At 41.2% G+C, this 13,878-nt stretch overlaps 1 protein-coding gene across 2 annotated transcripts; it reads right to left on the bottom strand.

The window, feature by feature from the left end:
• Positions 1-2,462: 2,462 nt before the first annotated feature.
• On the bottom strand, positions 2,463-13,620 carry LOC127311873 (transportin-1). Of its 2 annotated transcripts, none has more exons than XM_051342358.2 (30): positions 13,259-13,620; positions 11,679-11,966; positions 10,905-10,994; positions 10,615-10,692; positions 10,464-10,544; positions 9,984-10,034; positions 9,785-9,870; positions 9,482-9,548; positions 9,338-9,394; positions 9,219-9,248; positions 8,753-8,812; positions 8,545-8,664; positions 8,284-8,397; positions 7,725-7,823; positions 7,273-7,398; positions 7,121-7,195; positions 6,954-7,025; positions 6,707-6,817; positions 6,427-6,510; positions 5,707-5,814; positions 5,112-5,213; positions 4,950-5,012; positions 4,801-4,875; positions 4,429-4,500; positions 4,226-4,350; positions 3,875-3,926; positions 3,712-3,780; positions 3,574-3,633; positions 3,041-3,486; positions 2,463-2,815 (listed from the first exon to the last, which is right to left on the bottom strand). In XM_051342358.2, exons 1-29 carry the CDS (start codon positions 13,439-13,441, stop codon positions 3,403-3,405), a joined length of 2,682 nt encoding a protein of 893 aa, XP_051198318.1. In that variant the 5' UTR covers positions 13,442-13,620; the 3' UTR covers positions 2,463-2,815; positions 3,041-3,402. The 2 variants fall into 2 exon arrangements, with proteins under 2 accessions (XP_051198318.1, XP_051198316.1); XM_051342356.2 differs by having other exon boundaries at positions 2,463-2,812.
• Between the last annotated feature and the right edge of the window lie 258 nt (positions 13,621-13,878).

Genomic DNA, 13,878 nt, shown 5'->3' with positions numbered 1-13,878 from the left:
CCGATAAAATTGAAGGAGTCAAGTTGAGTATATTTCAAGTTATGATATAACTCTTCATATACTCCCATCGGGAGGACAAGATAATAATTCATCATATGACTCGAAAATGTGCCATTTCAACAGCCGAAAAAAGACACTCGACAATATATTCTTAGAGCGCCTCAGTCGTGATTAAATCTCTGAATACCGTAATACTTTACAAAGGTAAGACCCCGGGATCCGTCCTGTGTGGCGTGGTATCGCATATGAATGCGCTCTGCTACTTTTTCCGTATCAACAGATGCGAAGAAAAATCCTAACGGACGCGTTAGGTACTCGATAAAATATGACTGGAATTCGGCATATGGTAAGACCTTAAGCGGCACATGTCGAATTACGCTAGTATACCGAGGTCAATTCCAGGGACTTGACCTTGAAGTAGGTTTTTGCGAGATTGCCACGAAAGCAATTAACTGGTACCTGATCCGTCAGATGAACCAGTCCCATCTACCATAATCCATGTACAATATATGATTATTTTTATTCAGTAACTCGAAGAAAATTATGTGTTAATTGTAAGATGGATATTTTACTGTATTCTTCGATTAAATCAAAATCTCGGGGGCTACTAACATAGGCATCCCCAATGGGCCTACCAAATATGGTACCCGTGGTTTACTGAAGGCCCATGAGTCGACAAATACGAAGTTCGGAAGCCCAATTAGCTGTTGATATGGAAAGATAGAATTGTATTAGGAATAAAGAGATTTGTAACTTTACGGGTCGAACTCAAAGAGTCTCCCGGAATATGTAACTTGTGTAATACAAAACCCCCGGCTCCGCCTCCTATATAAGGGGGAGTCGAGGGACGAAGAAAGGATCGATTTCATTGTCAACATAACCCTAGTTTTCTAGCAGTCGAGTCCTTTTCCGGCTGAAACACTCGAGATCTACTTGCCCTCTACTTCCACGAAAACCCTAGTCTACAATCCGTAGGCATTGACAAGTCGATACCTTATCAGCCGCCGTGCCACCGGACCGTCGACCCCTAAACACGCCAACTGAGCAAGCTCCCCCCAAGGAACCTCCGTCGGTGAAACGCGAGCCTTTCCCACTAGGGGCAAAGGCGGACCGCCGGCCACCGCGCAGCGAGCCCCCAAGCTCTTGTGCCCTGTCCATGAAATCATCGAGAGTCCGCGACGCCTCTCCACGGAGATCCGAGGGGGATGGCGAATCCCATTCCTCCCAACTACGTTCACTGAGAGCCTCCGAATCCACCTCGAGCGCTTCCTCCGCCGCCAAGAACTTACCTTTGCCTCCGGCGCCGGCGAGGGAGGGGCGGGAGCACAAACCAACCGGCATTGGGCGAGCCTTACCGGGGGAGGGTCTACAGTCGCCCGCGGCGCCACCCGACTACATCGATGCTGGTTAATTAACCACCAAAAGGATGCTTTCTCAAATCTCCACTTGCTAATAAAAGTGTGTTTAGTTCTAGTGTATTGCTTAGTTTAATTCCCATTTATCCCCATTTTTGTAGTGTATTTTTTCTAATCCTCAATACACTACCCCTAACTAGTGAATTGGGATTGGAATTTGATGGGATTGGATGAAGGTAGGGATTTCACCCAATATTCTTGGATCGTCCCCTCTAATCTCTCCTATCTAAAAAGGAGGAAAACATTTCCTTCTCGCTCCCCTTCGTCACTCCCCTCTAATCCTTATTAAAAAAAAGCAAGTACCAAACAAGGCCAAAAGGTATCATGCTAATGTATTATTGGAGTGGATACTCACATCACAAAAAAAATATGAGAAGTTAGACTAAGTGGAACGAAGAGGAAAAAAAGGTCATATAGAACTGGAAATATTTCCGAGTATATTCTTCTCGTGAGAAAATGACAAAAAAAAAAACACTACATTTGAGATGGTGGTTCAGCAAACCACCATCTTTAATAGAAGTGTTGCACAACAAACACTTTTTTGGATAGGACTAGACTACATGGAATTGATTGTTGGATTTGCTCTTTCTGGCTGTTCAAGTTCACTATCAAGTCTCTGCAGCAAAGATAGACGGCGAACCATTAGGTTGCGGTGAGCCTTGGTTTCTCTAATAGTTGCTCTAAATTCCACTTTGTCCTGAGCATTGTGAGAAGATGGCGACTAGAAGTGGCGGTGGCCAGTGGTGAACCCAGCTGGGTGGATAGGTGGGCCATGACCACTGGCAGCAGGTAACTCAGCGGCAATGGCGCTGTGGCAGAGTCAGTGATGGAGGCAGGGCACTGTGTACCAGCAAATGAGCAGCCCAGGGCAGAGGGCAGTGTAACAAGGAAAGATTGCCGTTCAGCCGACAGAAGCTTCGGGGCAGAGCATGCCCTTGCCGTATCTAAATGGTCACCAGTCCCTATAGCCCCTTCTTGACAGAAGTGACAATGGGTGTGCGTGACCACCAAATGGCCATCCACTATGTGCATGCGCACAGCACCACATGAACAAATCCAGATATTTGTCCAAAAAGACATCGCGACCTATTTTACAGCCCAATCTGACCAGGGATAAAAATACAATCCAATACTAGTATTACAGAAGGACATACACGAGTTATGTGAGGTTCCAATGACTCAGCCAGTGTTTTCTCAAATTTGACATCATCTAGAAAGAAGACACCCCAAGAATACTGTTTGCCATTATTGAATCTCACTACTGCTGATTTAATGCTTTCGGGTGAGCATCTTCAATCTTATATCAGCATTGGCAAAGAACTTCCATTTTAATACAGAAAATAGAACTGCCAAGACGTGGAAACTTGATACACTTTCCTTAAGAGGACGACCAAAACCTGCTGAACATACATACATCAGAGGGGGACGCATTCACGCATATTGACTATAGCTAATGTAGCTCGCAACAAATATGCATAACGTAGCAAGATGTATGTATTGCCAGGAACGTAACATATATGACTTCAGAACCTAATTTCACCAATGTGGCCTATTCTAAAAGTACCAAAATTGATATCCATGAAAACTGTATAAATGCATAGGTATGATTGTAGTTAGAGTGTTACCTTGTGGATGGAGCAACCTGACCCTAAGTCCACTGCCAGCAAAACCAAGCCCACTGAAAACAAGCCAATACAAATTGACCCGACCCCAAGTCTCTATAACTAACAAAGCGTACACCGCTTTTTTCAACTCGAAAAAAAATTAATTTCTCTCATTGTAAGTCGCTCAACTCTTTGTGACATGCTTTGAGCAGCTCTGTGTGTGGACTATATAACCAGAGTATACAACACCAACCCATGCAGAATCACTCGCATCATTTAAAATCACACAATGCGCTACATGCTGGACACCTGACCGACTTTGCCCAATCGCATGCCCTGACAAGTAACACTTCCTCCTTTCTGCAATTTGACTCTTGGCTTCATCAGACCCCGTATCTGGCTAATCTCTGCACCACTGCTGGTTCTAGGGTGGACATGCACTGCTCCCAACCAGCACCTCCAAGCATCTAGGGGGAATAATTTATGTCAGTCTCTTCTTGCATATAGCACACACAGCTGGAACAACAACGATGAGAAGACCATGCTGTTTTTACCTGCTTGTAGCCCTTCAAAATCTGAGACACTTCATTGTGTAAGCCTTCAGTTTTTATCTCCTGTACACATATCCAAATTAAGTGAGCTCATATACCATACTACTGTCAGGTACAGATCTGGTAGAAACGGCATCTTACATTCCAACTCGCACATGCCTGGCACACATAAGATAGTGAGCTCACAGCCCCTGTTGGGTTTGCTGCCACCTAGTATTGCAAACACAAGAGTATTTATTGTAAGCACCATTCACACCTATGAAGAATTTAACAGCAAGCGTTAAGTAAACAGCTAAGGGTTTACCATTGCGCATAGACCATGGAACGCATCCTCTTTCTCAAAATCATCTCTTATCCTGCACAAGAAAGATATTAGCTTTGACGCATAAAGGAAGGAACATCCGCCACATCTCATATGATTCCAAGAAAGCTACTTCCTCTATTCACTAATGCAAGACCTTTTAGATATTTTAAAGTGGACCAGATACGGACCAAAATGAGCGAACCTACAAACTAAAACGCTCTAGATACATACATTTACGAAAAAAGTTATAAGGTCTTGCATTAGTGAACAGAGGGAGTACAAAATAAAATCTTTCTTAACCATTTTGCTATAGCATAAAAGCTCCAAGGAAAAAAAAAAAGGAATGCTCACATGCAGAGGGCATTGCACCAGGCTTGCAGGAAATGTTCCATATGAGGGGCCACAATGTCTGGACAGACCCAGGAAAGCCTCCCAAGGGTGATTGCACTATTTTCAGTAAGTGACTTATTCAAGCTCTGTTAATGGCACAATAGACAAGACACTTAGCTGAAATGCTCACTCGACTAGAGAACGTGAAGGAAAAAAGCAATCACCTCTGGGTTCGTTAGAATAGGAACCAAGCATGAAACAACACTGATCACCACAGGTGAAACTTCTTTGCCGATCTGCAAAGCCAGTCATACATGTAATAAATTTTAAAATAATAATTATCACTGGTATGTTTGACCAAGGCAAGGAACCAAGATCACCCACTGCACACAGATCGCATAAATACAGTTTTGTAGTTATGAGGCAAGTGGCAATACATGTCAAACGATCGGCATTACAAGTATAGTAGTAAACAAAGGTATATGCTGAAAAATTAGGTAAGGCATATGCAATGATAATAGACTAGCCAAGAAGGAAGCACCTCCAGTGCTCTGCTATGCACAATATAACCTTAGCATTGACAAAGCGGCACAAACCTTTATTGCTAATTCTCCAATCGCCCAACAAGCATTGTTAGCAACTGACACAGCATCCTTCACAGATTGTGGGGTCTAGATCGAAAAAATAATGTGAGAAGCAAATGCAGATAAGATAATACTGCGCTACAAAGAATATATATACTTACCAATTGCTTTGCTGCAACAGTAAGGAATTCTTGAAGGCGTGGATGCAGATGTATAGGGCAGACCTAAATGTGAAAAAGGTGTTTTAGTTTAAAATCTAAACTAAAACCACAACACTTATTATGGATCGGAGGGTGTATCAATTTAGGAGCTTTGCAACCAACCCTAGAAATGTCCCCAAGAAGAGCCAGAGCACTTTGTCGAACATCAGCTGCTTCATCCATGCAGCATTGCAGAAGTAGATCTCTCAAATTGCTTTGCGCAACCTAAACCAAAAATAAGATGGCTTACAAATATGAAGAGTGTTCCTAATACGATAAAACAATGACCGGTATCTAATCAACAAAAAGAAGGCATTCAGTATTAACAGTAGTCTTGTAAAGCTCACAAGTTTAACATTAGACTATACATATACAGGGTTGGCGTTAATATAACTTCCAAAGATTTACTACTCCCTCCGGTTCATATTAATTGACTCTAATATGGATGTATCTAGACACATTTTAGTTCTAGATACATCCATATTGAAGTCAATTAATATAAATCGGAGGGAGTACCAACCTCTTATCTGTACTGTGTAAGGGGTATATGAACCTTACTCACAGGTGCATATTAAAGCATTCTATGAAGAACCAGTACTGCATGGTCTTAACAAAACAATGTCCCACCATAAGTTGCCACACAAGCAAGCACCTAAACTATTGAGTTTGTTGAGAACTTGGGGGCAGGGATGGGGAATAACATTAGAGTTGAACTAACCAGGCTTTCAATACCAGCACCAAGTCCTTCTGTAAGTCCAGACAACAGGTCCAATGAACAGACAATGAATTCTTTATCATATAACGCACCCGCTGCAGCAGGATCAACCTGCACGTAGAAAGGAAAGATCCCTCAGCAACAGAATAGCACAACCTTGCCTCTGATGTAAATAAACACTATACCATCCTCCAGCTAACATTGCTGTCAAACTGCCACATAGATTAATTTTTTAGTTGGCATAATCCAGGGTACTTAACAGATCAGAGTACCAGAAACCATGCTACCACATAAGAAGAATAACTTATATGCTTAGACTTGACCAATAATGAGACTGAAACTGTTAACAGAACGTGTAGTTAATAAGGAGCAGAACGTGTAGTTAATAAGGAACAACTTCACAAAGTGTCTTCTATACCAACAAAAATGACAAAGACGATGAATCATGTATTCAGTTTCCACAAATTGGTACTAAAACGACAATAGTACAAGTTGGAAAGATTCAACTTGATATCTTAATTTCTCTTCCAAAGGTGAAAAAGAAAACATGGCAAGCATTTAATGTCTCGTCATCAAGGTTTCAATCAATTAAGACAAAAGACTTGCTTGCAATAACAACTAGAGCATGGGAATATGGGACACTGGCTAGAGTTGATTTACAGATCACAGCAGATACTTAAGTTAATGCTAGCCTTATAGTATGAAATAAAAAATTGCACAGACCTTTGCCAGCTGCTGGGATTGGATAAGACTGATGCATCTCAGAAACACTGGCTCAGCAAACTGAGAAAATCCTGGTCCCAGTGCCTGAAGAAAAAAAGTTCATAGGCATACACCAAATGAAAATCCAAATTCACATGATTTTATATAGCATGCAAAGTTCATGGCTGAGATAACAAAATAAGTATTCTAATATGGGTACTACAGACCGTTGATACTTAGGTAAAGCAAGTTTAGACTTCAAAACTACAAGATTGTCTTTCACGGATGGAAATAACAGTACCTGTGCGATAGATGTAAAGCATTCAAGCAGCGGAAATAGATCTTTGTCAGAGTTGGGAAGTTGTTGCCACTTCGCGATTAATGGCGGCATAAATATATCTAGATACTTTGCCTGCATGTATCTTGAAAGAAATTAGCAATCTTGATAAGGAACTTCACACTGAAAAACTAAATGAGTAAACCATCAAAGATAATATATATTTGATATTCAAAAAACAAGCAAGAGAAGAATTTAGCAAATGTTGAACCTGGTTTAACTCTGCTCCAACAGCATCAGCAAGAGTACCAAGAGCATCATACAGTATTCTAAGGTTTCGCCTCTGCTCAGAAGCAAGCATAATATTAGAACTAATTGAAACCACAAGTGATACTTGTTAATTGATTGCAAACTATGAATGTTAAAAATCTGATGAACCTGGTATTTTCCATATGCACACATGAGGTGCTGCAAAATGATTTCCAGTCGTGGTACTAGTTCTTCTGCAGCCTCCTGAAAAACAAAAACCATGTACTGATTATTGACAAAGATCTCAGTGCAGGAAAATAATTCAACAATAGGTAATTAACCTCTTCAAGCGTTGCAAATGCAGAACAAGCAGCCTCCTGCACCCTTTTATTAGTATCCAGTATCCTTCTAAGCAAACCGATGAGGATCTTATCAAATTGTTCGCGGCCATTTGGATGCTCCAGGCTCTGCACCAACAAAAATAAGAGTGTCATAAGAAGTTAAGAGTCACAGATCTACGAATTGAGCACATATAAATAAGGACAAGTAAACATCACAACATTATCTGAAGTCCCCAGAAAAATTGAAAGTACATACATGCCACTGGGTATGCATCGGAATGATTAGTCCAAGTACATACATACAACGCAACACAATACACATAGATATTACTACACCAAACATTACAAGTCCTAATTACATTTGATACTAGATAGAAAATTATAAAGCCTTTGAAGGAAAGGAATTCTTCCAAGAAGATGACGTAGCAAACAACACATAACAATTCTGTTACCTGAACAATGAACTTGCTATATCGGGAGAGGGTCCAACAAGTAATACTCCGTATAAGAGGAAACTTATCATCAAGAAGAGGAATTAGGAAGGCAACAATCTGCAATTGAACAGAAAATCTAAGAAAAGATACAGCATACTGCAACAAAATCACAGAGAAGATAGGAAAACTAATACTAGAGTTACAACTCAGTAGCCACAACAGTCCAAATATTAACAGATAAAATATATCATCGAAAATTTGAAGTTTATTCTGCAGCTAGATGCAACTATTTTTTTTATCTTTTATCATGTATGAAACTAATGATTGCATCAACAGAGTGTTCCCTCGCTACTTTCCAAATGTTATAACATATATTGAGAGGAAATTTCACGCGTATGTTATAGATGATTCATGAGAGAAGCAAATATTCAGGCTAATTGAAGTACTTTTGAAAACTAATATTACGAAGATCATCCAACACGATCGTCTCAATAAGATTTGACGCATGGCATGTGTTCTTACTAGAATTGTGTTCAATGGGGTTATGAATACATTGTTAATTAGTTATTGTAATTACCTGTGGAAGGTGTGGATATAATCCAGTAATGCATCCCTCTGCTATAGCACCAATAGTTAAAACAGCAGCTTCCCGCTCCTTCCAGGCATCATCATCTATCCGAGCCAAATTTTGCTGCAAGTTATTAAACAGATTCAAGGTTTATTACAAGTGCAGCAATAAGTACTGTACCAAGCACCGACTACAACAAGGTCCTTGGACATATATGGGGGCCAATGAGCCAATAATAGCAGCAGAGGGATTATGGAATCTTCCAGTTACCTCAATCAAAGGCATTAAAGTAGGAAGAATGTCGTCCCCAAAAACATTCGAAAGGACATCCAACCCAGCAGCGCTACATTTCCGCAAATTCCAAACATTTACAGCATCATCATCATCATCCTGTGCATATTGCTAGTAAGTTTTCGCAGCTTTAATTTAATAAGTAGGCAAAAGGCATTCCCTGCTTAAGATATGTTTCTATACTCACATCATCTTCTCCAGTTTCAGATCCATGCAATCGAGAGGCATGGAAACGGGGCTTCAGATCCTGTCAAACAATCATCTAGATCTTATTCCAAGCAACAAAAAGGGACCAAAGAGAGAAACATGTACAACTTAGGATGAGGGTTACTGTAACTGTAAAGCTTGCTGCCACTCTCCATTTCGTTTAAGACTGTTAATATAATCTTATTGCAAGGCAAATTACAACATGCTTGCTAAACAAGCATTGCATTGTTCTTAAAATGCTATTTGTAAATTTACTAACGAAAATAACTAGCTTCTATGTCTTTCAGAGTTCAATATTACAGTACTATGTTCAATCCATTGTACAGGCATTATACCGACTAAAAACACAAGCCTACTCCAAAATAATATATGATTACACATGGATAAAGCCAACGATTTAATCTAGCCGCTATCACTCAAAACATATAATTACATAAGTGACCAACCTGGTCCTTGTCTGGAAAGGATTCGTCTTCCTGAAAACATATAATATTTATCAGAGCATGCCACTACCACATAAATACTAGCAGCTAAAACGTGTAGGATATAAAGAAATTTACCACACCTCAGCATCAGCAAGTGATTCATCGTCGTCGGTATAGACCATGTTCGATACCAAAGTCTATGAATAAATACGAAAGGAACATGTCAAAATTGTAACCAGGCACAAGACTTACTGGAACTAACGTAAATAAGGCAACGTATGTACTGGTATTAAGCGTGGCAAGAATTCCCGCAGTCCTTCAGGAGGCATGCTAACATCACAGTATGCCGACCTGAAAAGTTGACATATTATTCAACACGATCAGTTAGCAAAATTATCGCTCATGTAATCATTCAACACGAGATGGTTTAGTTTTAATTTGAAGGATATCAAACTAGTAATTGTGAGAATAGATAGAAATGCCAGTAAACAAAAGGTTCTCACAAGGAGCAGCAATTGGATGTAAAAATTTGTAGTATGATGTTTGAAATTGACATGTTGAAATTACCATGTTCACAGAATGCATACCAGAATTCACAAGCCTCCAGAGCAACTTCATCGTCCGAATCTTTATTTGCTTGCAGGATCAATTCAGTGACATTTTTGAAATGTGGCTGCAGTTTTGCTATTCAATGTCAGTTTGAGCATAAGTAACTGAGTTATCTGGCCATATAATCAGTGAAAGCACATGAAATCTAAATGGGCATCAATGAACATGACACAATACCTCCAAAATTGATGGCCGCACTTGAATGAGCTGAACCCAGGCCGAGCAGACCTATCAAATAAATAGGGATGATTATCAAGATAAATTATGCAATTGAACAGCTAAGCTACACAGAGCAGCAACTATACACCATCATTATTATTAACACTTCCGGACGAGTCAGGAACATACATAACTCTACGGCACAAGTGGAATCTACTAAATTATGGAACATCTTTAATATTTGAACCCTTTAGTGCATCTGCACATCTTAAACTGTAATTTACTGAAGTGAAATATAATCTTATTGCAGCTACTACTAGCACACAGAGCAGCAACTATACACCATCATTATTATTACCACTTCCGGACGAGCCAGGAACATACAGAACTCTACAGCACAAGTGGAATCTACTAAATTAAGGAGCAATTGCATTTTTAATATTTGAACCCTTCAGTGCATCTGCACATCTTAAACTGTAATTTACTGAAGTGACATACCAGTTTCCGGACATCTGGTGATGGATCCTTCACAAGGCTGAATAAGCCCTGCAGATACATATCCATGGACATATACAGCGCCTGCAGATAAATGAGAAGGTTAGTAAAAAGAAGAGTTAAATAAGATGGACAGGGAGGGAGGGACTCATACCGATGGCATCACCACAATATACTGGTTGATACAGCCCAATGCAAGTTTCCTAAGACTTGCATGTGGGGACTGGAAAAACTGAAAAACAATTAAATTGACTGTGTTAAAGGTAAACCATGTAAACATGTTAAACTGGAGTGCCGAAGCATGTGCACCGCAGAGGTATGCTTGGTTGAAATACACATGCAGCTGTTTGACTGAACAAATAAAAGAAAATTCACCACGGAATGTGCAAGTGAAGGTGCACATCCTCTAGTTTAATAGTGAGTGACTATAGATGGAACACGAACCTGCAGCATCCGTGGCATGAATACATTGATTGGTCGTTCGGACAAACCAGGAACATCAACATCAAGCTCTTCAGGTACATCTTCACATATCTGACACCAAAAGCACAGCAAGCTTCTAAGCACAACAATTGTGTTCACAAAGTAAACACGTAAGACTCATATTAGAACATTCACTGCTGGCATTGCTAGTGGGACTTCCCTAGATGGGGACACTCGCAGCCAGTTGACTAGAGAAACCATCATAAAGTTTCCACTTATACGTTATAAGTGCACCCCAAAAAAAAAAAGACGCTTTGAAAAAAGTCCATTCTTTTTTTCTAGATGTACACTGTTTGACGAAGGGTGAACCTGTAATTTTTGACTAAATATATCTAATTCTGTGCTACAAAAAAAAGGGCCAAGTTCTAGGGCTGCAAACTTAACAACCAGTGCACTAAGTTTTATTTGTACAGCACAAAAACACCAAGGTTTCGGACCAAAATTTACAGATTCACTTCATACACTGATATCCATGTACAAAACTCGGATTTTTTTCAAAGCAAGGAAGTGGCAAAAGTTTTGGCCCAAACTTTACAGATTCACTTCATACAATTATCATGATACCCATGTAAAGAAAATCAGATTTTTTTCAAAGCAAGGAAGTGGCAAAAGCAACCAGGTGCGCGAAGCACCTAAGCATTTTTTGGATTCACTCACACTATATGCTCATAACAAGTGGTAGTTCTCTTGTACTGAATAGAATTCAAGCTCAAATATAGGGGTAATGCACTGTACCTTGTAGATAGCATCCATAGCACCTTCCATATGATCCAGGTCATTACTGTCCAAACATTGATGTAGAGCCTGAAACAACTCGATCCATCCAGCGACTCGAACAATTTGGAAGAGTACACTGATAACTGTTCCAACTGTTGATCTAATTGCCCTATTAGTTGCGCCTATACATGGCAGCAGCTCAGATTTGATGTATTGCTGAGATACAGGAGGCATAGAAACGAAAGCCGCTCGCAGATTGTTTTTCAATAGGAGACCAGCAGCTTGCCTTACTTCAAAAGTTTTTCCCTGGTATAGGCACAAGAGTTACCCATAGCATGTCAGGAATTAAGGACCAAAATATACTCCAGAACTAGGCTGAGAAAGTGAGAATCTACCAACTTCGTGCATAGCCAAATCTATATGTGATGGGAAACCATCCAAGAATTCTCAGTATCGGTTTCTATATCTATATAATATAAGTAAGACAATAAAACATATGTTTTAAGAAACGGAACAGGCATTTCTGGATTTCCTACGCTATCTTGATGCCTTAGTTAAAAGGAAACCATGCCAGATGCTGAAAAATCTGATATGAAGTTGTTATCTGGTCCAAAATTAAATTCAGCAACAGCATACCATGTGTAATTTCCAGATGGGGAAAGTACGTGTAGGATCACCTATGTTTTAATATTTCTTCAAGATACATCAAAGCACAATTAGTACATGATATAATTCTTGACATTTCTCTCAAATTCAGTAAAGCATAAAGGACAGCTTCAATTCTAATCTGCAGCTACATATAATGGATGATACACTTTTTAGCATATATTTGGTGCTTTCTGAGCCCATCATAAGTCAGACCTCACTAACAATCCAGCTAAGTTGAATAATTAACCATAGAAGTATGCTATACGTGTCACGTTCTTTTGAGTTCTCCGAGAGCGTTTCACTATGAAGTAATTGCGCACTGGCAGGTGGCATTGAGACGAAAAGTAACACACCACAAGTTGAGTATCAGCTAAATTAACTTCTCCAGGAGCGAATGCACGACACATCAGCAAAAACCCCACTAGAAACCCGCCTCGTGTCAGCGTGAGACACAAAGGGAAGGCGGCCTTGGGTGCATTAAACAGGTGAATTTCCAATTAGCCACCGGCAAATTTGTTCAAATAAAGAGCCACACCAGAACCCTCAATTTAATATCGCGGAATCATCGCCACAGTGGTTGAAACCAAACAGGCAATGCAGAGAACTGAAACTCCAGACACAGGCTCAAAACCTATGAAGCAATGCAGCAGCCGCAATCATGCATTCGGCCCCAAAACCCCACGTATCGTTGGCATTGCTTCCCATTCGGATCCAAACGGGGCTATATCCTAGCAACGAAACACAGCCAGAGCAGGCACTGAAAACCCTAGCAGGAAAAAGCAGTGGGATTTCAGATCGATACTGAACGCGGCGGGGGCACCCCATTATCGAGTCGTAGAGCATCACCGAACGGCCTAAACGAAAACCCTAGCGCGAGCGACGGGTACGAGCGAGAAACGAGCGGCCGGTGGAGGGGGGGCGAGAGGAGGACGTCGAGGGCGGTGGGTTACCTCTCCGCGGGCGAGCAGGAAGACGAGGTAGTTGTTGAAGTCGGGGAACTGGGCGTAGTGCTGGAGCTGCTGCCAGATGCGGGCCTGGTCGGAGTTGGGGGAGATGTGCGCCTCGAGGAGCGCGCAGATCTCGCGGAGCCCCTCCTCCTGCGGCTGCCACAGCGCCGTCGCCGCCGAGGCCATCGCCGATGGTGCGCCGGTGGGTGAGCGGTGCTCCGCGGGCGAGGCGGGCGGCGGAGGGGAGCGGGGACGGGAGCTGGGGGCGAATGAATCGGAGTCGGGCGGCGGCGGCGGGCGGCGGCGGCGGACGGAATCAGTCGTCCAACCAGAGCGGACCAAGTAGCAGGAGGAGTTGGAGGGGAAGAAGGGGACTAGCGCCAGTTTATAGATAGGGCCTTTGTTTCCTCCGATTTTGCCTTTCTCTCCTTTATTGTGTTTGTTTGAAACTTTCTGGGGCCTGTGTGTAAATGTGTATATCATTGTTGCAAATTATTAAGGTTACTAGTTGAATGCCCGTGCTTCGCCACGGCCCATATCTCCATTCTGAATAAGGGTTATATTTTTTTTCTGAAAATTTAAGCTTAGTAAACCTGGTCCGAACTTTTAAGAAAATGTACCAA

Source organism: Lolium perenne, chromosome 7 (assembly GCF_019359855.2).
Source record: "Lolium perenne isolate Kyuss_39 chromosome 7, Kyuss_2.0, whole genome shotgun sequence".
Classification (NCBI taxonomy): domain Eukaryota; kingdom Viridiplantae; phylum Streptophyta; class Magnoliopsida; order Poales; family Poaceae; genus Lolium; species Lolium perenne.
The sequence above is the reverse complement of the archived record's forward strand: the minus strand, read 5'-3'. Positions and strand labels throughout refer to the sequence as shown.

Bases quoted from the DNA above. Each gene is read 5' to 3' on its own strand.
- LOC127311873 (XM_051342358.2), bottom strand. From the start codon at position 13,441: ATGGCCTCGGCGGCGACGGCGCTGTGGCAGCCGCAGGAGGAGGGGCTC. The intron at 5,013-5,111 runs GTTGGTTGCAAA...TTTCACATTTAG, and splicing joins TTCTTGGGGACATTTCTAGG to GTCTGCCCTATACATCTGCA. The intron at 3,781-3,874 runs GTAAACCCTTAG...TTGCAATACTAG, and splicing joins TCCATGGTCTATGCGCAATG to GTGGCAGCAAACCCAACAGG.